The sequence below is a fragment of the Mustela lutreola genome, chromosome 4, assembly GCF_030435805.1.
Source record: "Mustela lutreola isolate mMusLut2 chromosome 4, mMusLut2.pri, whole genome shotgun sequence".
Taxonomy (NCBI): Eukaryota; Metazoa; Chordata; class Mammalia; order Carnivora; family Mustelidae; genus Mustela; species Mustela lutreola.
Window position 1 is genome coordinate 100,713,232 of NC_081293.1, and position 23,682 is coordinate 100,736,913.

The window sequence follows — 23,682 nt, forward strand, 5'->3', positions numbered from 1 at the left end:
AATTTCAAACATATTTATTATAAAAGGTTTACAAATAAGTACTTCACGATTGACCCAGAAATCCTTAAAAAAGAGAATGATAATGTGGTCAGCCTGTGAACATTAAAACCTATAGTTATAGATGTATTCAACACTTAAATATTGTAATTAATTAAATAATTAATTTTAGAGATAGGGAGGGGCCGAGGGAGAGAGAGAATCTTAAGCAGGCTCCACATCCAGCACAGGGTCCAATGTGCAATAAACATAGGGGTGCATGTATCTTTTCAAATTAAATTTTCTCCCTATGGAAAAATACCCAGAAGTAGAATTGCTTGGATCACCTGGTAGTACTATTTTTAATTCTTTACATTTACTTTCCCACCAAAAGTATACTATGGCTCCCCTTTCTCCACATCCTTGTCATCATTTTTCATCTCCTCTATTTTTAACAAAAGCCATCTTAACAGGTATGAGGTGATATCTCATTATGGTCTTGATTTGCATTTCTTGATAATTAGTGAACACTTTTTCAGGAATGTGTCAGCCATTTGCATGCGTTCTTTGGAAAATATCCACTTAGGTCCTTGGCCCATTTTTTAAAACTGGATTATTGTTATTATTATTATCATTTTTACTATTGAGCTGTGTAAGTTTCTTATACATTTTGGATACTGACCCTTTAGCATAAATATGGTTTGCAAATATTTTCTCCCATTCTCCCAAAAGAAAATTATTTTTTCTGTTAATTGCTTCCCTTGCTGTGCAGAACTTTTTAGTTTGACATGGTTCCTCTTGTTTATTTTTTCTTTTGTTGCCTAAGCTTTGGGTATCATATAAAAATAATCATTGCCAAGATTTGAGTCAAGGAGCCCCTATGAATTCTCCTAAGAGTTTCATGGTTTCAGGCATTACATTTAAAGTCCCTAATCCATTCTGAGTTAATTTTTGAGAGTGGTATGAGATAGCAGTCCAGGTTCACTGTTTTGCACATGACTTTCCAGTTTCCCCAATATGATTTATTGAAGAGATAGTTTTTTTTTTCTCCACTGTGTGTCCCCTTGTTGCCTTTGTTAAGGATATTAACCATTTATGCTGGGTTTATTTCTGGGCTCTCTATTTTGTCCCACTCAGCAATGTGTCTGTTTTCATGCCAGTACCATATTGTTCTGATTACTATACCTCTGCAATATATTCCAAATTCAGAAGTGTGATGCCTCCAGTTCTGTTCTTTCTCAAGACTGTTACTGCTATTTTGGTTGTTTTGTAGTTCCATGCAAATTTTAGGATTTTTGTTTTCCGATTTCTGTGAAAAATACCATAAAACTTAATAGAAATTATATTATCTATAGATTTCTTTGGGTGATATGAATATTTTAACAATATTAATACTTCTGATCCATGACAATGGGATATTTTATCTATATCTTCTTCATTCTTTTATCAATGTCTTACAATTTACAGCACAGAGGTCTTTCAACCTCCTTGATTAAATTTATTCCTAAGGATTTTTCTTTGATGCTATGATAAATGGAATTGTTTTCTTAGTTTCATTCTCCAAGTTTCCTGCTAGTCTTTAAAAACACAACTAATTTTTGTATATTAATTTTGTACTGAATTTGTTCATCAGTTTTAACAATTTTTTGGCAGGACCCTTAGGGTTTTCTCCCTCCAAGATCATGCTACCTGCAAACAGAAACAATTTCACTTTTTCTGACTTGGACAGCTTTTATTCCTTTTTCTTGCCTAACCGCTCTGGGTACACGTATATATTCATTTCCTCTTGATGAACTAACTCCTTTATCATTACATAGCAACTATCTTTGTCTCTTGTTAGAAGTTTTTGAAGTTGAAGTATATTTTCTCTGTCATAAGTATATCCAACCCAGCTCTATTTTGGTTTTCATTTGCATCAAATGTTATTTTTTCCGTCTCTTCACTTCCAGCTCTTCCACTTTCTGCAGTCCACTAGAGCTGACATGAGTCTCTTGTAAGCAGCATATTGTTACATCTTGTTTTTTATCCATTCAATCACTCTGTTTCTTTTGGTTTGATAATCCATTTGAATTTAAGGTACTTATGATATGTAAGGACTTACATATGCCATCTTATTCCTATTATTACTCATATTCTGGCTGTTTTATATTTTCTTCCTTCCTCTTTCTTTCTCCTAGTCTGATGATTTTCTGCATTGGTACACTTTGGTTCCTTTTTAAAAATTGCTTGACTAATACTATACATTTTTCCTTTGTGGCTTATATAACATATAACATTCTATTTTAAGCTGATAAGTTAACTCTGACAAAAACTCTACTCCCTCCAACATTTTGTTTCTAATGTCACATTTACATATTCTATATCATATATCCATTTAAAAATGTCATAGCTATAGTTCTTTTTAATATTTTTTGTCCTTCGACTTTTGTGGTAAAGTGATCTACACTACAGGGTCTGAATTTGACTAATACACTTCCCTTTATCAGTGTTTTATTTGTTCATATTTGCATCCTTTCATTGCAGCGTAAAGAACTATTTCAGGGGGCACCAGGGTGGCTCAGTGGGTTAAGCCTCTGCCTTTAGCTCAGGTCATGATCTCAGGGTCCTGGGATTGAGCCCCACATCTGGCTCTCTGCTTAGCAGGGAGCCTCCTCCCCCCCCACCACCACCCCCACCTGCCTCTGCCTACTTGTGATCTCTCTGTCAAATAAATAAATAAAATCTTTAAAAAAAAAAAAAAAAGAACTATTTCAGCATGTCCTGTAAGGCAGGTCTTATGGTAATGGACTCCCTCAGCTTTTGTCTGTGTAAGCCTTTGTCTCTCCTTCATTTTGAAAGGATGGCTTTGCTGGGTATAGTATTTTTGCTTGGCGTTTTTCTCCTTTAAGGACTCTCCTCCCACCCTACGAGGTTTTTGCTGAGAAATCCACTGATAGGTTGATGGGTGCTCCTGTGACATAAGGAGTTTTTTTGTCTCTTACTGCTTTCAAAATTACAAAATTATCTGTGTCTTTGGTTTTAGACATTTTATTACAACGTGTCTCACTGAAGGACTCTTTGGGTTGAATATATACTGGGAATTACAGGCTTCATGAACTTTGATGTTCATTTCTCTCTTGAGATTTGGAAAGTTGCCAGCCATTATTTCTTTAAATACGCTTTCTGTCCTTTTCTCCTTCTTTGTCCTTCTGTGACTCCTCTAATGCACATGCATTGTTTCACTTGATGATATCCCATAATTCACATAGGCTTTCTTCACTCTTTTTTCATTCTTCGTAACTTTTTTCTCCTCTGACTTTACAATTATTAATTACATGTCTTCAAATTCAGAGTCTTTTGTTCTGTTTCAGTCTCCTGGTGACGCTTTCTATTGCATTTTTTCATTTCATTCACTGTATTCTTCAGCTCTCCAATTCCTCTTCAGTTCTTTTTTTGTTTTTATGATTTCTATCTCTTGTTAAACTTCTTCTTTTATATATAGTTTTCCTGATTTCATTGAGAGGTCTTCCTGTGTTTTCTGGAAGCTCAATGAACTTCTTCAAAACCATTAATTTAAGCTTTTTCTCAAGCAAATTGTAGCTCTCCATTTCTTTTGTAGGTACTTGAAAATTATTTTGTCCTTTTGCTGGTATTCTTTGATTTTTCATGTTCCTTTAGGTCTTACATTGTTGTATTAGCATTTGAAGAACTAACCACCTCTTCCAGTCTTTACTAACTGTCTCTGGAGGTGGGGGTGGGATGCCTCTGTCAGCCCTGCTAGGGATTCTAAGGCTTTTATCATACCTTCTCTACATATATGCCTACTCCAAATGTCTTGTTCTGTCTTAGGAGTGAATTATAATGATTGTATGACTGCTCCTAATTCCACAACGTCAGGATACATGCTAGGACTCTCCTGTTTGTTTTCCCTACAACAGTGTTAAATGCTCAAGTTTGTAAGCTCTCTTTTACTTCTACAGGGTTGAAGTAAAGTAAAGTAAGTAAGTATTTATTCTAACTGTCCACAAAGACTTGTACTCACTGCCTTCAGAGGCACATTCAGTTACAGGGTGGAGCACCACGTGGGTAAGGAGAATGAAATGTCAGAGATGCCTGTGGGTCAGATGGGAGGATTCACAGACCAATTGTCCCCAGTAGCCTGTGGCCAGGCTTCCTAATGGAATGCGTGGTTAGTAAGACCTGCGTTCCTTGTTGAGTTCTGAACACTGGTTGCCATGCTCCCAGTGTCTCCCTGCCACTCAGTCATGTAGATCACCCCTGTATTCTGAGAGAGTGAGAAAGAAGATGTCTTTGATAGCTGTGGAAGCTGCAAACTCACTCACATGTTCTCACTTTCCCGTGGGGGAAAGTGCAGACCAAGTTCGTCTTTTAGCCCTAAGCTGTGCCACCCTGGAGATGGGTGACATGGAAACAGGAAACTGTTCTGCTTATTCTCTTCAGTGTTCCCAGTCTCAGATTTTTCTCTTCTCCCAGTGAGTGTGCCCAACTTGTCTACTGGACTCCTAGATCCCACAAAGGTTCTCTCATCTGTGTGTGATTGCCAAAAGCAGTGTTCTTTGGGAGAAAGTTGGTAGAAAACTCCTGTTCCACCATCTTGCTAATGCCACTTTCCTTGGGATTTCCTGTTCTTTCAAGGTTTGGTAAAATTTCCCAGTGAAATTTTGGGGTAGATCTTGAACACCATTTTCAAGTTTTTATTTGGAAGTTTGTCTACTTAGATATTAAATCTCTTCTGGGGAGAGGTTTGGTAGACTATGTAGTCAGAATTTCCATTTCATTTACATTGTGAATAAATTTATACACAGTGAAAAGGAGTGTGGCTTCTAAAATTTCCTGTTACAGTGGTTTCTCCACCTTATTTATAATGTTTCTGTGCCTTCTTCCCCTATCTGCAAACTTCTGTTTATATATCTGCAAACTTCTGATATTAATTATATAATTAAAAGTAATGAATGTCATTATAAGCTCATGCCTGTGTTCCCTTAATCGTATCTTCATTATGGTCCTCTACCATAGGATGGCTACTTTCTCCCACCCCTTCTCCTTTTTTGTAAAGGGCCAGACAGCAACTTTTATGTTACCCTTTAAAGTCCCCATTCGGTCTCATTGCATACTCTTCTATTTCAAAATTCTTAAGAATTAAAAAGAAAAAAATATATAAATATATATTAGCAATAGGTGAAAGCTCTGGCTGTTCCACATTCATCAGGAATTGGTATTGTCAATGTTTTGGATTTTATCATTTCCCTAATAACATACGATGTTGAACATCTTTTCATATACTTACTTCACATGTGTATTATTTTTTGGTGAGGGCCTTTTAGTTATGTTGTGCATTTGTAAAAGAGTCTTTTTTTTTCCCTGACAGAGAGAGAGCATGCACAAGCAGGGGGAGCTGGAGAGGAAGAAACGGGCTCCCCACTGAGCAGGGAGCCTGATGCGGGACTCAATCCCAGGGCACTGGGATCATGAGCTGAGCCTAAGGCAGATACTTAACCAACTGAGTCACCCAGGCTCCCCTCTTATTGAGTTTTAAGAGTCCTTTGTATATATTCCAAAAAAAAAACCCTTTATCAAATATGTCTTCTGCAAATATTTTCTCTTTTTTTAAAAGTTGTGTTTATTTGAGAGAGACAGAATAAGAGAGTGAGAGAGAGAGAGAGAGAGCATGAGCAGGGGGAGGGGCAGAAAGAGAGGGAGAAGCAGACTCCCCACTGAGCAGGAAGCCCAACTTGGGACTCAATCCCAGGATCCCGGGATCATGACCTGGGGCAAAGGCAGATGCTTAAACTGACTGAGGCACCAAGGTGCCCCACAAAAATTTTCATCTAGTCTGTGAATTGTCTTCCCATTTTCTTGACATTATCTTTCACAGAGCAGTGTTTAATTTTAGCAAAGACCAGATTCTGATTTATTTAACTAATAATGTCTTTGGTGTCATATACAGAAAGTCATTGCCATACCCAAGGTCATCTAGGTTTTCTTTTAGTTATTTTCTAGTTTTCCAGTTTTCTATTTTACATCTAGGCCTATGATCCACTTTGAGCTAATACTTTTGAAAGATGTCTAAATTAACTTTGTTGCACGTATATGCCCAGTTGCTCCAGCGTCATTTGTTAAAATGACTGTCTTCCCCCATTTTGCTTTTGCTCCATGGTCAAAGACCAGTGAACTGTATATAGTAGACTGCATTTAAGTGAGTCTACTTCTGAGCTCTCTGTTCTTTTCTAGCCATCCATTTTTTGTCACTTCTTGCATCACACTCACACTGCTTTGATTGTCATAGCTTTATAATAAATCTTGGAAGTTGGGTAAAATCAGTCCTCTAACTTTGTTCTTTTCCTTCAATACAGAGTTGGCTATTCTGGATCTTTTCCCTTTCCATATAAACTTTAGAATCGGTTTGTCAATATCTACAAAATAACTTGCTGCAATTTTAGTCGGCATTGCACTGAATCTATAGATCAAGATGGAAAGAACTGGCAAGACGCAAGTCTTCTCATCCCTGCACACGGAATATCTATTTAGCTCTCCTTTGACATCTTTCAGAAGACTTTTGTAGTTTACCTCACACAGACTTTGTAGACTTTTTGTAATTTAAACCTATTTCATTTGGGGGAGTGCTAAGATGAATGGTATTATTATTATTTTTTTAATGGACTTCTTCATGAGTTTGTGTCATCCTTGCCCAGGGGTCATGCTAACCTTCTCTGTATCTTTCCAACGTCAGAGTATGTGGTGTCAAAATGAGCACATATGGTATTGTTTTTTCATTTCAAGTTCCACTTACTCATTGTTACATAGGAAAGTGATTCACTTTTGTATATTAACCTCATAACCTGTAATCGTGCAATAACTTACTCATGGATTTTTTCATTATTCTGATTTTCTACATAGAATTATCATGTCATCTACAAAGAAAGTTTTATTTCTTCCTTTCCAATTTGTATACCTTTTTATTTCCTTTTATAATCTTATTGCATTAGTTAGGACTTCTGGTATAATGTTGAAAGCTATTCTGTGAGAGAACATTCTTGTCTAGTTGCTGAGCTCAGCAGCAAAGTTTCAAGTGTCTTATCATTAAATATGATGTTAGTTTTAGGCTCTTTGTAGATGTTCTTCACTAAATAGAAGAACTATTCCTAAGTTTCCAGAGATAGTCTATCAAGAATAGATTTTGTCAAATGTTTCTCTGCATTTATTGATATGATAATGTGGTTTTTCTTATTTAATTCTATTCCATTCTCAAATCACACTGTATCATTTCAAGGATAGAGCCAGCACTTCATAATAACAAAATATTCCTAATTCCTTCCTCTCATCCCTCATATCTTGAGGTCATTCAATTTACTTATATATATTACATGAATTTAAGCATTCAGAAGTATCAATATAAATATATATATATATATATATACATGACTGAACAGTGTTATTGTTTTGAACAAATATTTCACACAAATGTTATTTTGTATATTTTGACTTGTTAGAGCAATTAAGAAAAAAATAATTATTATTTCACTTTTACTTATTCATTCTCTGATGTTGTTCTTTTCTTCATGTAGATCCAAGATTCTAACTTATATCATTTTCCTTCTCAGAATAACTTGTTTCAACATTTCTTGCTAGTAGGTCTACTGGCAACAAATTCCCTTAATTTTTATTTGAGGTTGTAATTTCTCACTACCTTTTCAAGGCTAATTGAGCAGGTTACAGATTACCAGGACCCTGATTCTTTCCTCTCAGTACTTTAAATACTTCACTCCACCCTCATCTTGCTCATATGGTTGATGAAAAGAAGTCTGGTATAATTCTTTTTTTGCTCTGCTGTAAGTAGGATTTTTTTCCCCCTTCTATCTTTCAAGATTTTTTTTTATGGTTTTATGAAGTTTGAATATAATATGCCTATGTCAAGTTTTTGGTTTTGATCTATCTGTGGAGGTTTTTTTTAGTGGAAAGCATCTCTGCTATTTGGTGTTCTCTGAGCTTCCTGGATTTATGGTTTCGTGTATGATGTTAATCTCTAGAAATTTTCAGTCACTATTGCTTTAAATATCGCCTCTGTTTTTCCTTCTGTTCCTTCTCCTGATATTCCCATTTCATATATGTTGTACTTTTTGTCATTGTCCCACTGTACTTGAATATTCTCTACTGGGTATTTTTTTTATACTTTTTTTCAATTTCCTTTTCAGTTTTCTAAGTTTCTATGTCATTTTCAAGGTCACTATTTCTTTCCTTAACTATACCTCACCTAATAATAAACGTATCAAAGGAATTCTTCATTTCTCTTATAGTACATATGATTTCTAAGCATATCTGTTTCATTTTTTCTTAGAATTTCCATCTGTCCTAGGGTTTCAAAGATGGCGGTGGAGTAGGAAGACCCTAGACTTTCCTCATCTGAAAAATACAACTAGGTAACTATTGAATCATCCTAAATACCTCAGAAATCAACCCAAATACTGAAGGAACAAACTCCAAAACTAAAGGAAGGAAAGAGGTAGGAAGTGCAGAGAGACGGTTTCTGAACCATGAGAGAAATGGATCACGAGTGTTGTGGGAAGGAGGGAGCACAGGTGGTGGAGAAGGGCAAGAGAGAGAAGCACACAGGGGGATGCACAAGAACATTTCTCCAAAGCCGCTGACTTGGAAAATGAGAGGGGCTTAATTTCGTGAGTTCTTGCAGCCAGAGGGGCTTAAAACCTGTTGTTTTAAAGGTCAGCTGACATAGATGCAATAGAGCCTAGAGGGCGCTGTGCAAATCATGGAAGGAAGGGAAGCAAACAACCCGAGGGGCAGATAGTGTAGAAAAAGCGATCAGAAGAATGTCTGAGGCACACAGTAGAGATTATTTGCTCTTCTTGGAACATGTCCCTGAAAAGCTGTATTCAGGGAGATGCCTCTCAAAGGAGCTAGCTGGCACCATTTCCCTCTCCTGACCCGAAGCATAAAGAGAGTCACTTGCAGGAAGCAGCAAGGTGTAAACACTGTCTGCCTAACTTTTTGCACCAAGAAGCCCCACAACCCTGTGCTCTGGGGAGACTGCCCTTCCAGTCACACTTCCTTCAGTCCCAGTGTAGAGGGCCCTCGCTCCAAAGACCAGCACAAACTCATGCCCACACATCTCCAAAACAATGAGTTCTGCAGGGCCTCAGTTCCAGTGGAGGTGGTGACAGGTCTCATTTCAAAAGCAGAAGAGTACACCTAGTTAAAACTTGCCACATTCAGGCCAGGCAACAAACATGCCCACAGCAAACTACTGGTTTGAAGGATGGAGAAGCCAAAAACAGCAGTAAAGTCCATGCAGCACCCACCAGAGACACTCCCTGAAGTGCCAGGTCTTGGGCACTATACGAACACATTTCATAAAGCCATTACATTCAGAAGCATGACACAGAACTGGTTTTTCTAACACAGAGAAGAAGGCAGAAATTTAGAAAAATGTGAAAACAGAAGAATTTGTCACAAATGAACAAGATAAGGCCACGGCAAGAGATCTAAGTAAAACAGATATAAGTAACATGCCTGATGGAGCATTTAAAGCAATGGTCATAAGGATACTCACTGGGCTTGGGGCAAAACATAGGAGACAACAGTGAGATCCTTACCACAGAGATAAAAGTTAAAAAAGAATCAATCAGAGATGAAGAGTTCAATAAAAAGAAATTAGACACACAATTAATGAAATAAACAGCAGGCTGGAAGAAGTAGGGGAACAAACTAATGACCTGGAAGACAAAGTAATGGAAAGAAATGAGGTAGAATGAAAGAGAAAAAGAGAACTATGCATCATGAGAATAGACTTAGGGAACTCCATCAAATGTAGAAATATCTTTCTTATAGGAGTCTCAAAGGAAGAAGAGAGAGAAAAGGGGAAAGAAAATTTATCTGGAGAAATAATAGCTGAAAATATCCCTAAGTTGGGATAGAAAACAGAAAGCCAGATACAGGATGCAGAGAACTCTCAACAAAATCAATAAAAGAAGGCTAATACCAAGACATACTGCAATTAAATTTGCAAAATATAGTGATAAAAAAAATCTTAAAAGCAGCAAGACAAAAAAAAAAAAAAAAAAAAAGTCTTTAACTTACAAGGGAAAACCCATAAGGCTAGCATGAGATTTTTTTCAACAGAAACATGGCAAGCCAGATGAGAGTGGAATGATATATTCAACATGCTGAATGGGAAAATTATGTAGCCAGGAATACTTTACCAAGCAAGGCTATAATTCAAACTAGAAGGAGAGAGTTTTCCAGACAAACAAAAACTAAAGGAGTTCATGACTACTAAATCAGTCCTGCAAGAAACATTAGAGGGGACTCTTTGAGTGGAAAGGAGAGATCAAAATTGACAAAGACAAGAAAAGATCAGAAAAAAAATCTCTAGAAAGAATGACAACACAAGTAATAAAATCGCACTAAATACATATCAATAATTAAATGGATAAATGCTCCAACCCACACAGAATAACAGAATTCATTAAAAAAACAAGACTCATCATGTTGCCTACAAAACTCACTGTATTTTAAATTCAACCAGTACATACAGTACACCATTAGTTTTTGATGTAGTGTTCAGTGATTCATCAGTTGCATATAATACCCAATGCTCATTGCCTCACGCGCGCTTCTTAATGCCCATCACCAAGGGGCCATCCACCTCATCCACCTCCCCCCATCCACCTCCACCACCTCCCTTTCTACAACCCTCGATTTGTTTCCCATAGCTAAGAGTCTCTCATGGCGTGTCTCCCTCTCTGATTTCTTCCCATTCAGTTTTCCCTTCCTTCCCCTATGATCCTCTGTGCTGTTCCTTATATTACACATAGGAGTGAAACCATATGATAATTGAAAAGACTCACTTTACACCTAAAGTCACATTGAAAGTGAAAGGATGGAGAAATATTTATCATGCAAACAGATGACAAAAGAAAGCCAGAGTTTGTAATACTTCTATCAGACAAACTAGATTTTAACCAAAGACTGTAACAAGACAAAGAAGGACACTATAGGGGAGGAGTTAAGGTAGCAGAGGATTAGGGGGACCCTAAGCTGTGTTGTACCTCAAACACAGTGTTATATAGCAAATTATTCTGAATACCCAAGAAATCAGAAGTCTGAGAGAACAAAAACTACAAGTCTACAAGTAGAAAAGCGACCATTTTTTGGAGGGGCTGTGAGTTGAGTTGGGAGAGATAGAGCTATGGATACAGTGGCAGGGATAAAGCCTACTTACAGAAGCCACTGCAATGTATTTTAAGCAAAATCTGACCTTTTAGAAGTCTGCTTTAGTGGGGAACGTGCCAGGCTTAAAGATGCTCTGGTGGTGAAGTAGGGCAGAGTCCCAGGTGTGACCCTGTGGTCTGAGAAGCCCCTGGGTTGCAAGAATGGGTGGCACCTGAGTGCTGTCCTGTGCCCAGACATTGGAGCACAGAAGGTGGCTGAGAGCAGCGAGTATTGGTGCTGGCTTTCTGCTCTGTTTGGACATAAACTGAGAAACACTGGGTGGCTGTATGGTCACTCTCCCAGGACGGTCCAGCAAATGGTGAAAGCATGGTGATACACTCCCCTGGAGGAACAGTGTGGGTCGGCTCTGGAGAAGCCCATACAATTCGGAGTTTTGAAACTTGGTCCTGCACCTGAGATAAAAAAAACCTCAGACACAGCCAAGGTGAATGCAGAATTCTGATCAAAACAGAGGACACAGGACTGGCTGACTGTTCTTCTGTGAGGGCTCACTGGAGAGTGTGGAGGTGAACTTTCACCCAGGGCTAGAAAGTAGGACACTCCCATATTCATCAGTGCTGCAGCCTCCAGGGAGGAAAAGAGCACCACCTTGTGGAGGCCAGAGTAGCTTATAGCCAGCCTGCAACCCTGCGCCCTGGAGGGGTGCACTTCCCACTGAAACAAGTCAGCCTGAGAATCCGTTACAGCAGACATCTCCTTCAGACCAGCATGAACAACTTATTTACACTAAATTTCCTCATCACAGAGGGCTGCAAAGCTTGAGCTCCAGGGGTAAGAAGGATATAATGACCTTTTTTACTTTCATTCTTTATTCATTTTATTATTTTGTAATTATTTTATTTTTTCAATTATTTCTTTCTCTTTTTTAATATTAACTTTAAATTTATTTATATGTGTATACTTTATATTTTTTTATTTTTTGTTTACTTTTACATTATTTTATCTATTTTATATTGGTCTCTAGATCCTTCTAACAAGCAGACCAAAACACACCTAGGATCTAGTTTTTTTGTTTCTGTTTTGTTTTCTATATTTTTCTTTATCCTTTATGATTTTTTTCCCTCTTTTTTCTTCTTTTCTGGACCAAAATGACAAGATGGAGAAATTCTCCCCCCGAAAAAGGAAGTTCAACTCGTGGCCAGAGATTTAATCAATACAGATATAAGATGTCTGAACTAGAATTTAAAACAATTATTAGAATACTAGCTGGGCTTAAAAAAAAAAAGCATAGAAGACAGTAGACAATCACTTACTGCATAGATTTAAAAAAAACCTAAAATCTAATCAGGCTAAAATTAAAAATGCTATAACTAAGATACAATCCCAAATGGAGGTCATAAGAACAAGGATGGATGAAGCAGAAAAGCAAATTAGTGATATAGAAAATAAAACTGAAAAACAATGAGCCTGGAAAAAAAAGAAGGAAAGATAGGTAATGGACAGTGAAGACAGAAAATGAAGAGAGGAAAAGGGGCAGGTTTATTTGAACAAATGACAGCTGAAAACTTCCCTAATCTGGGGAAGGGCAAAGACATCAAAATCCAAAAAGCACAGAAAGCGCTCAAGAAATTCAAAAGAAGTTCACAATCACTAATGTGCATCATAGTCAAATGCGCAAAATACACAAGGAAAGAATCCAGAAAGCAGCAAGAGTAAAAAAAAAAAGTCCTTAACCTAAAAGGGAAGACACATCAAGTTCACAGCAGATTTGTCCACTAAAACCTGGCAGGCCAGAAAGGAGTAGAAGAAAATATACAATGTGCTGAATGGGAAAAATATGGAGTCAAGAATTCTTTACCCAGCAAGACTGTCATCCTGAATAGGAGAGATAAACTTTCCTAGGTAAACTAAAGGAGTTCATGCTCACCAAACCAGCCCTGAAAGAAATATTACATGGGAATCTTGGAGTAGGGGGGAAGGGGGAGATCAAAAGCAACAAAGACTAGAAAGGAGCACAGAATACCACCAGAAAAAAATCACACTAAATTCATCTTTCAATCATCACTCTGAATGTAAATGGACAAAATGCTCAAGTCAAAAGACAAAGGGGTATGAGAATGGATAAAAAGCAAGATCTATCTATAAGCTGCCTACAAGAGACTCATTTTAGACCTAGAGACACCTGCAGATGGAAAGTAAGAAATGGAGAACCATCTCTCATGCTAATGGACATCAAAAGAAAGCTGCGAGTAGCCATATTTATATCTGACAAAATTGACTTTAAAGTAAAAACTGTAACAAGAGATGAAGAAGGGCATTATATCATAAATGAAGAGACCTATATCCATCAAGAATATCTATTCTATTCTATATTTATGTTCCCAGCTTGGAATACCCAAATATATAAAACAATTAATAATAAAGAAACTCATTGATAGTAATTCAAGAATAGTAGGGGACTTTAACACCTCACTTACAGCAATGGACAGATCACCCAAGCAGAAAATCAACAAGGAAACAATGGCTTTGAATAACATACTTAATCAGATGAACTTAACAGTTATATTCAAGACATTTCATCCTAAAGCGGCAGGATACACATTCTTATCAAGTGTACATGGAACATTCTCCAGAATAGATCACATACTAGGTCACAAATCAACCCTCAACAAGTACAAAAAACCTGAGATCATTTTATCATGCATATTTTCAGACCACAATGCTATGAAACTGGAAGTTACCCACAAGAAAAAATTTGGAAAGACCACAAATATATGGAGGTTAAAGAACATCCTGGTAAGGAATGAATGGCTTAATTAAGATATTAAAGAAATGTAAAAAATACATGGAAGCAAATGAATATGAAAAGACAACATTCAAAAACCTTTGGGATGCAGCAGAGACAGTCGTAAGAGGGAAGTATATTACAATACAGTCATATCCCAAAAAACAAGAAGTCTCAATGAGCAATCCAACCTCACACTTAATGGAGCTAGGAAAGGAATAGCAAATAAAGCCTAACACCAGCAGAAGGAGGGAAATAATAAAGATTACTGCAGAAATAAATGTTATAAAAGCAAAAAAAAAAAAATCAATAGAACAATTCAACAAAACTAAGAGCTGGTTCTTCAAAAGAGTTAATAAAATTGATAAACCCCTAGCCAGACTTAACAGAAAGAAAAGAGAAAGGGCCCAAATACATAAAATCATGAATGAAAGAGGAGAGATCATAACCAACAAAGAAACACAAATAATTATAAGAGAATACTATGAAAAATTATATCCCAATAAACTGGGCAACCTGGAAGAAATGGACAAAGTCCTAGAAATCTACAAACTACCAAATCTGAAACAGGAAGAAATAGAAAATTTGAACAGACCAATAAACAGCAAAGAAATAGATTCAGTCATCAAATATCTCCCCCCACACAAAGATCTTGGGCCAGGTGGATTTTCAGGGGAATTCTACCAAACATTTAAACACTAATTAATACTTAAACTGTTCCAAAAAACAGAAATGGAAGGAAAAGTCCCAAACTCATTCTATGAAGCCAGTACTACCTTGATTCCAAAACCAGACTCTACTAAAAAGGAGAATTACAGAACAATATTCTTAATGAATATGGATACGAAGATTTTCAACAAGATACTAGCAAATCAAATCCACAGTACATTAAAAGAATTATTCACCATGATCAAGTGGGATTTATGCCTGGGCTGCAGAGGTGGTTCAATATTCTAAAATCTGTCAATGTGATACACCACATCAATAAAAGGATGAGAACCATATGATCCTGTTGATGATGCAGAAGAAGCTTTTGACAAAGTACAGCATCCTTTCTGGATAAAGACCCTCAACAAAGTAGGGTCAGCTGGAACATACCTCAACATCGTAAAGGTCACATATGAAAGACTTACAGCTAATACCATCCTCAATGGGGAAAGATTGGGAGCCTTTCTCCTACGGTCATGAACAAGAGAGGGATTTCCACTGTCCCCATTACTATTTAACATAGGACTGGCAGTCTTGGCCTCAGCAATCAGGCAGCAAAAAGAAATAAAAGGCATCCAAATTGGCAAGGAAGAAGTCAAACTTTCACTCTCTGCAGATGACATGACGTTCTATGTAGAAAATCCAAAAGACTGCACCAAAAAATTGCTAGAATATGTGCATTCATCAATATTGCTGAATATAAAATTGATGTGCAGAAATCTATAGCATTTCTATACATCAATATCAAAGCAGCAGAAAAAGAAATCAAGGAATCGGTCCCTGTGTAGTTGTGCCCCCAAAATAAGATACCTAGGAATAGGTAACTAAAGTGATAAAAGATTTGTATTCTGAAAACTACAGATCACTTGTGAAATAAATTGAAGAGGTCACAAAGAAATGGAAAGATTTCCATGGTCGTGGAGTGGAAGAACAAACATTTTTAAAATGTCTGTGCTACCCAAAGCAATCTCACATTAAATGCAATCCCTATCAAAATACCACCAGCATTTTTCACAGAGCTAGAATAACAATATTAAAATGTGTATGGAACCAGAAAAGACCCCAAATAGCCAAAAGCAATTCTGATAAAGAAAAACAAAACTGGAGGTATCACATATTCCAGATTTCAAGCTATTTTACAAAGCTGCAATCATGAAGACAGTATGGTACTGAAGCAAAATCAGACACACAGATCAATGGGACAGAAAAGAGAGGCCAGAAATGAACCCACAGCTGTCTGGTCAATTAGCCCTTGCCAAAGCAGGAAAGAAGATCCAATGGGAAAAAGGGTCTTCAACAAATGGTGTTGGGAAACTGGACAGCCACAGTCAGAGGAATGAAACTGGACCACTGTCTTACACCATACACAACAATAAATTCAAAATGGATGGAAGACCTAAATGTGAGACAGGAAATCATCAAAATCCTAGAGGGAAACAAAGGCAGAAACCTCTTTGAACTCAGCCATAGCAACTGCCTATTAGACATGTTGTCAGAGGCAAACAAAAATAAATTATTGGGATTCATCAAGATGAAAAAAATCAGTTTTAGAGGCAACATACCTCATGATAATCAAAGCCATCTATGGCCTCTACCATCCACAATGGCGAAAAATTGAGAGCTTTTCCCTAATGATCAGGAACAAGGTAAGGGTGTCCACTCTCACCACTGTTAGTTATTTAACAGTATTGGAAGTCCGAGCCACAGCAACTGGACAACACAAAGAAATAAAAGGGACCCAAAATGACAAGGAAGACATCAAACTTTCACTATTTCCAGATGACATGATACTCCATATAGAAAACCCAAAGACTCCACCAAAAAATTGCTCGAACTGATACATGAATTCAGTAAAGTTGCAGGATATATAATCAATGTATAGAAATCTGTACTGTTTCTACACACCAATAATGGCACAGCAGAAAGAAAAATTAAGCAATAAATACCATTTACAGTTTACACTAAACATAATAAGATACCTATGAATACCTAATCAAAGAGATTAAAGGCCTGTACTCTGAAAACTGTAAAACACTGATGAAAGAAAGTGAATATGACACAAAGAAATGGAAAGACATTTCATGTTCATAGACTGGAAGAACAAATAGTGTTAAAATGTCTATAGTACCTGAAGAAATCTACACATTTAATGCAAGTCCTAACAAAATACCAACAGTACTTTTCACATACCTAGAACAAACAATCCTAAAATTTGTATGGAATCACAAAAGACCCTGAATAGCCCAAGTAACCCCAAGAAAGAAAAGCAAAACTGGAGGAATTACAATCTGGACTTAAACTTCTATTACAAAGCTGTAGTAACCAAAACAGAATACTGACATGAAAACAGACATAAATCAATGGAACAGGATGGAAAACCCAGAAATGAACCCACAGCTATATGGTCCATTTATCCTTGACAAAGCAGGGAAGAATATCCAATGGGAAAAAGACTTCAACAAAAAGGTGGTTGGAAAACTGGATAGCAACATGCAAAAGAATGGATCAGGACCATTTTGTTACACCATACACAAAAATAAACTAAAAATGTATTAAAGACCTAAATGTGAGAGCTGAAACCATAAGAATCCCATACGCAGTAGGCTGTGTGACATCAATCATAGCAACTTCTTTCTAGTTATGTCTCCTGAAGCAAGGACAAAAGCAAAAATTAACTACTGGGACTACATCAAAATAAAAAGCTTATGCATAGCAAAGGAATCAATCAACAAAACTAAACTGGCCCAGATGATATATCTGATAAAGGACTAGTTATCCAAAATATATAAAGAATTTATAAAACTCAACACCAAAAATACAAGCAATCCAATCAAAATATGAGCAGATTTTGATAACAGTGGAGGGGAGGGGGCAGAGATCCAGCAGAAACATGGACAGATATTTCTCCAAAGAAGACATCCAGATAGCCAATGGACACATGAGAAGATGTTCAACATCACTCATCATCAGGCAAATGCATATCAAAACTAAAATGAGTTATCACCTCACACTTGTCAGAATGGATAAAGTCAACAACACAAGAGACAACAGATATTGGTCAGGATGCGGAGGAAGGGGAAACTTCTTACGCTGTTGGTGGGAACACCCAATCTGGAGAACAATATGTAGGTTCCTCAAGAAGTTAAAAATAGAGCTACCCTATGACCCAGCAATTGCTCTATTAGGTATTTACCTAAAAGACAGAAATACTAATTTGAAGGGATACACACACCCCAATGTTTATAGCAGTATTATCTATAAGAGCCAAAATATGGACATAGCCCAAGTGTCCATCAACTGGGAATAGCTAAAGAAGATGTGGTATACATATATACAGTGGAATATTACTCAGCCATAAAAAGGAATGAAATCTTACCACTTGCATTGACATGGATGGAGCTAAACAGTATTACGCTAAGCAAAGCAAGTCCAAGAAAGACAAATACCATGTTATTTCACTCATATGTGCAATTTAGCAAAAACAAAGGAGCAAAGCTAACAAAGAAACAGCCTTTTAACTATAGAGAACAAAGTGATGATTACCAGTAGGGATGTCAGTGGGGGATGCTGGTTAAATAGGTGATGGGGATTAAGGGGTGCATTGGTTTTGATGAGCACTGCGTGTTGAATGGAAATGTTGGATCATCTTGCATATTTACTTTTCACTAAAATCCTTAGCATTATTAATCATAGTATTTGAAAACTCCTGGTTTGATAATATCAACATTACTACTGTATCTGATTCTGGGTCTGACGTCTACTTAGTCATCTCAAATTCTATTTTACTTTTTAGTATGCCTTGTAAATTTGCAAGGTGGACTTAATGTATTGGGTAAAAGAAACTGCAATAACCAGTCCTTCAATAATGTGGTGGTAAGGAACAGGGGAGTAGCAGTATTCTATGGTCCTATGATTAGGAACTGGTCTTTTGGTGAAGCTGTACCCTTGGACTATGACCTTTATTAGTGCTTCTCAGTGTTTCTTTCCTGTAGGTTGGACAGGATAGGTACAGGGGGCTGGAGCTGGGTACTTCCCTTCTCCCATGTGAAAGGCCCAGACAGAGAAGGTAGAGTTAGGGAAGTCTAGCTTCAGTAAAACTCTGGTAGGTCAGGTTCTAGTAAAAGTTTCTCCGGAGGGCGGGTCTTGTGAAGAAAAACAGAATGCTCTGGCATATTTCAAAATGGTTCCACTTTCCTCCCCTTTCCGGAAGCACAAAGGGATTTTTCTCTAGTATCTACGGTGAGAACCTGGGAGGACTCCTGGAGTTAAACTTGAAAAAGTGAAGAAGGGTCCTTGTAACTGGGTCCATCTAGAGGCATTTTCTTCTCATCAAATGAAGTTTAAAGTTATTATCCCCACACCAGTTTCCATGGATGTTCCTTCTTGTGGATCTCTGCTCCAGTAAATTGTGATTTTCTGTGTGTGTCTCTCTCTCTCATTTTTGGTGTAGACATTTGCCCTATGACCTCACTTTGGTAACGGATCTAAGAAGTGTTAATCTTTCAGTTTGTTCAGCTTTTGACTTGATAGGATGCAGTGACAACTTCTAAACTCATTACACCCCAGACCAGATCTTGTGTTTTTTCCATTTTTATGGTATCGCTGTGCTTTCTGGAGCATCAGTTCCTCCTTCAGCCCCTTGTCATTTGGACCTTGTTTCTGAAGGGACTTTCCCTTGTCCTTCAATTTCTTTTCTTAGTTCTTTCAATTCTTATTTCACATCATCTTACTGTCTGGCCATCTCTTCCCTGGGTTCCTTTATTTCAGCTTTGCGATCCATTTGCTTAATTAAGTTCCAAAATTCATGTTGAAAACGGGACAATTTTTCTCCACGTCATAATGGCATTTTCCTGGTGTTTCTTCTTCTTCCATTGATGAAATTTATATTCCTTTTTTCCTAATATTACGTACACAACTGAATTTTTTCTTAAGTTTGAATTAGATGAATTTTTCTGAATCAAGACCCTCTAAAAGAGGGAAAGTATTAGGACAGCTTTCCCAGTTTTTTTTTAATCTCAAGGGCATCCTCTTCTTACCAAGTGACAAACAGGTTATTTGTATATGATGACTTGTGGTGACTGGATTTCCTTTGATTCTCAGATCCTTCTTTGTTGCACAAGGGTTCCCCCACTGACGTTTCCTTTCTGACTACACTATTAGCCAGCGCCACCAGGGATGAAGTTCCTGCCTCATAAAACAAACCCCTTTATTTATTTTATCTTACATAATTCACAACAATCCTTTTTTAGAATAATGCGGTTTAAAAGAATTTTATAACCTCTGTTCCCTGTATGCTCTCCACACCATTTTTCTCTGCCTCTCTTCCTCACCCATTTCATGTTCAGATATGACCTCAAAAATTCCCCCTGAGGGTGTGTCTCATCCTTCTGAGAATAACTATTTATTGATTTGGGAGAGGGGGAATTGCAGAATACATTTTGCCACCTGTGGGTCATCTGGCTTCCTCCCGTGGACAACACTGTGGCTTTCTCAGTTGTTTGGATTCTATTTGTTTTTCATACATTATTATTCTGTGTATTCTCTATCTCACAACTTTGCTTAAAAAAAAAAAAAAGGTACGGGTGCTTCATTCCTTCTTCTTGTATTGTACAATTTTAGGAGAAAAGAGAGAGGAGGTATGGGTGTAAGTAGATTCCATGGTGCTACCCGGATCCCAAAGCCCTAAATAATACTTTTAACCATTCACACCAAATACCTCCATGATGGCTCTAACACTGAATCCAAAAGATAACAACAAATGGGGATTTTTAAGAAATACTGATTCTTGGACTCCTCTACTATGTAATCATTCTGAGAGAGAGGCTTATAATATGTTGTTTATTATAAAGCTCTCTGAGTGTTTCTGATACATAGCTAACTTAGAACCTAATAATCATGGACTTAAAACCCCTATTTCAACAAGAAATGTTTTAAGTAAAAAATTTCTTAGGGGAACTGTGCTAATAATCACTATGTTATTTTTCCTTTAAAAATATTCTTCTTGGGGCGCCTGGGTGGTTCAGTCAGGTTGAGTCTCTGCCTTCAGCTCAGGTCATGATCTCTGGGTCCTGGGATCAAGTCCTGCATTGGGTTCCGGTTCTGTATTGGGTACCCTGCTCAGTGGTAAGTCTGTTTTTCCTTCTCCTTCTGCCCCTCCCTCCCAGCTCATTCTCTTTCTCTCTCAAATAAAAAAAAATCTTAAACAAATAAATAAAAATATCCTTCTTTGCTTTTTTAACTTCAAGTTAGCTAAAATTATCTTGAGGCTCCTGGGTGGCTCAGTCAGCTGAGAATCTGATTCTTGATTTCGGCTCAGGTCGTGATCTCAGGGTCATGAGATTGAGCCTTGTGTGGAGCTCTGCACTCAGCGGGGAGCCTGCTTGAGATTCTCTCTCTCTCTCTCTCTTCCCTTCCTCTGCCCCTCCCCCCACTTAAAGGCTCTCTCTCAAAAATAAATAAATAAAATATTTTCAAAAAATCCTACTTTGCATTTAAGTTAGTGAAAATGATCTAAATTTACATTTAAAGGTGAATTTCTTTGGTTCTGTAAGCTGAACTACCTCCATGTCTTCCTGAGTATAACAGTTTGAAGAATTTAATTTTCATGTCATTACGTAAATGTTATATTAACATGAACAGGCAAATACAAATAAAGCAGCACAGAAAAAATTATAAAAATGAACACACAAAAAAAGATCAGAGCCATCATGTTTGCTTGTACACTGCAAAAGCAGGTATCAGTTCTCAGCGATTCTAACATGAATACTTAAGTCTGTGCTGTTCATTGGCTAAACTGTAATAACTTAACAAGGGCTACAAATTGATACGTAAATTGTTATTAGCAGTAATAATACTGTAGTCTCATCTCTCAGGAGAGGCTCTTTTATTTCTTTTACACTCCCTAAAGAGTTATTACAATGTTCTGGCTATATAATAAAATAATAAGAATGTAAAGATTAGATAAAGCAAGCTAATTTTGAAATCGAGTTATTTGAGGTATGGTGTGTCTATTACACGTTGCTTATTCAATTGTTATCACCAAATTCAAAATCAAAATCTTTAGGTGTACAAATGAGTCAAATGACTACAAGCAAGAGGTTAAACGGTTTATGCATAATGGAGAAATCACATACTACAACTTGTCCCAAAGATCAAAGGAATAAAGGCAAACAAAAAACTGACCTGAGGGCAAATTTTCTCTTATTATGCATTTTCACAGATACCCATATATTCGGTCAAATAAATAATGCTATAAAAATAGGACATACTACATATCAAATTTCAAGTGGAGAAGATTTCTTTAGAAATAAAACTCCAAAACATCTCATCACTGATTAAGTTCACGTTTTCACTTAAAGGGTAAAATCTAGGGCGCCTGAGTGGTTCAGTGGGTTAAGCCTCTGCCTTCAGCTCAGGTCATGATCTCAGGGTCCTGGGACTGAGCCCCACATCGTGCTCTCTGCTCAGCAGGGAGCTTGCTACCCTTCCTCTCTCTCTCTGCCTACTTGTGCTCTCTCTCTGACAAATAAATAAATAAAATCTTTTAAAAAATAAAATAAAAGGTAAAAAGTCACCATTTTCAAAGAAGAAAAATTTTTATCGAAGTCTTATAAACCCAAAATAGAACATCCCAATTACTTGTATCCCACATTTGTACCTGTCCAACCAGTATAGGCCGAGCAGTCATGGGGATCGGCTGTCTTCAGCCCTTCTTCCATTTGCTGCAGAAGATCTTTGATTTTGGTCTGGATTCGCCTCGTGAAATTATGTATGATCTGAGAACCAAAAGAATACAGAAACTTAAATTGCACAAGAATAGGCCAATATTACAATAAATACTCTAATAATCTAAGTTTACAGAACAGAAGAGGTAGAAGTTATATTACTTGGCCCATGTCAATGTTTCACTGGTGAGAGGATATCTCCCTTAATTTTGTAGGTTAAGTTCTTAAATGAGGTAATGCCCTGTGTGGACTACAAGGCATTGGTAGGATTACAAAAAATAAGTTGTAGGAACCAAAGAAAAAAAAAAATTTAAAAGATGGATTGAGTACACAAACGTGTTAACTTCTGTAAGTTAAAGAAAGTAAGAATGATGGCTTAAAAATTACTGACAAGGGGGAAAGAGCTGCAATATAAAACACTAAGTAAAAAAAGACTACAGCAATACAGAAATAGACCTAAAATTACTGATGTACCTTATAAAAAGAAAAATATCAAATGACAAACATATAAAATATTCCCTTAGCAATTAATGAAGTTCAAATATATATGAGTACCAGACTTTGCCTTATCAGAATAATGAAAAAAATTCAAAATATTAAGTCCCAAGGCTGCTAAGAGCTAAGGAAACAAGTTTTCTTAGTCACTGAGAGCCTTTCTCAAGAGATACTGAGTATTCTCAGATAAGTAGTTGAGAGTATTCAGATTTTTTATGTCTTTTATGATTTGTAAAATCTAGCTGCCAGAGAAACTGCTGAGGTATATTAAAATCCATGACCATTTCCTATTTAACCCTTTAATGATTATTTTCTGCTTTCATGTATTTTGTAGTTCTGTTATTAGACACAAATGTATGACTGTGCATCCACTGACAGATTGACTTGTTATAATGAAATGTTCCTCTGTGAGACTCAGGAGGAAATGTTTTTGTGTTACTACACCGTTCGGGCTTTCAAGGCAAATTTCCTGAAATTTGGGATTCTAGACTAAAAGTAAACCTTAGGAATCAAGTTACAACTGTATATATTGTAAGGCATCCAGAGAGGTTTACTTGACCCTGGAGGTATGTGTTTATATTTCAGGGGGATGAGGCCGTGACACAGGGATATACTTCTGAGTTGTACTACTATAGAGAACTGGGCTTCTCACTTTCATAAAGAAATCTATTTACATTCCAAAGACTTAGAGTATGGTATTTCCAATGAAACTCTCCCAGAAGGAGAAGGGAAGACAGTTGCCTCCTTTCCATTTGTAAAAAGCAGAGAAAGGTTCAGCTTCTTCCTTATTTGCCTACAATACATAGA

The 23,682-nt window shown here is 37.0% G+C and overlaps 1 protein-coding gene and 1 non-coding gene across 2 annotated transcripts in view; both read right to left on the reverse strand.

The window, feature by feature from the left end:
- Positions 1 to 23,682, reverse strand: part of LANCL2 (LanC like glutathione S-transferase 2) — a 52,832-nt gene that overhangs the window by 22,332 nt on the left and 6,818 nt on the right. The window contains exon 2 of the mRNA XM_059170602.1: positions 22,314 to 22,431. Coding sequence (XP_059026585.1) covers positions 22,314 to 22,431 — 118 coding nt within the window. The remainder of the gene's footprint in view (positions 1 to 22,313; positions 22,432 to 23,682) is intronic.
- Positions 6,623 to 6,730, reverse strand: LOC131830977 (U6 spliceosomal RNA). Its single transcript, XR_009353502.1, has one exon. It is a non-coding gene; the product is annotated as a U6 spliceosomal RNA (small nuclear RNA).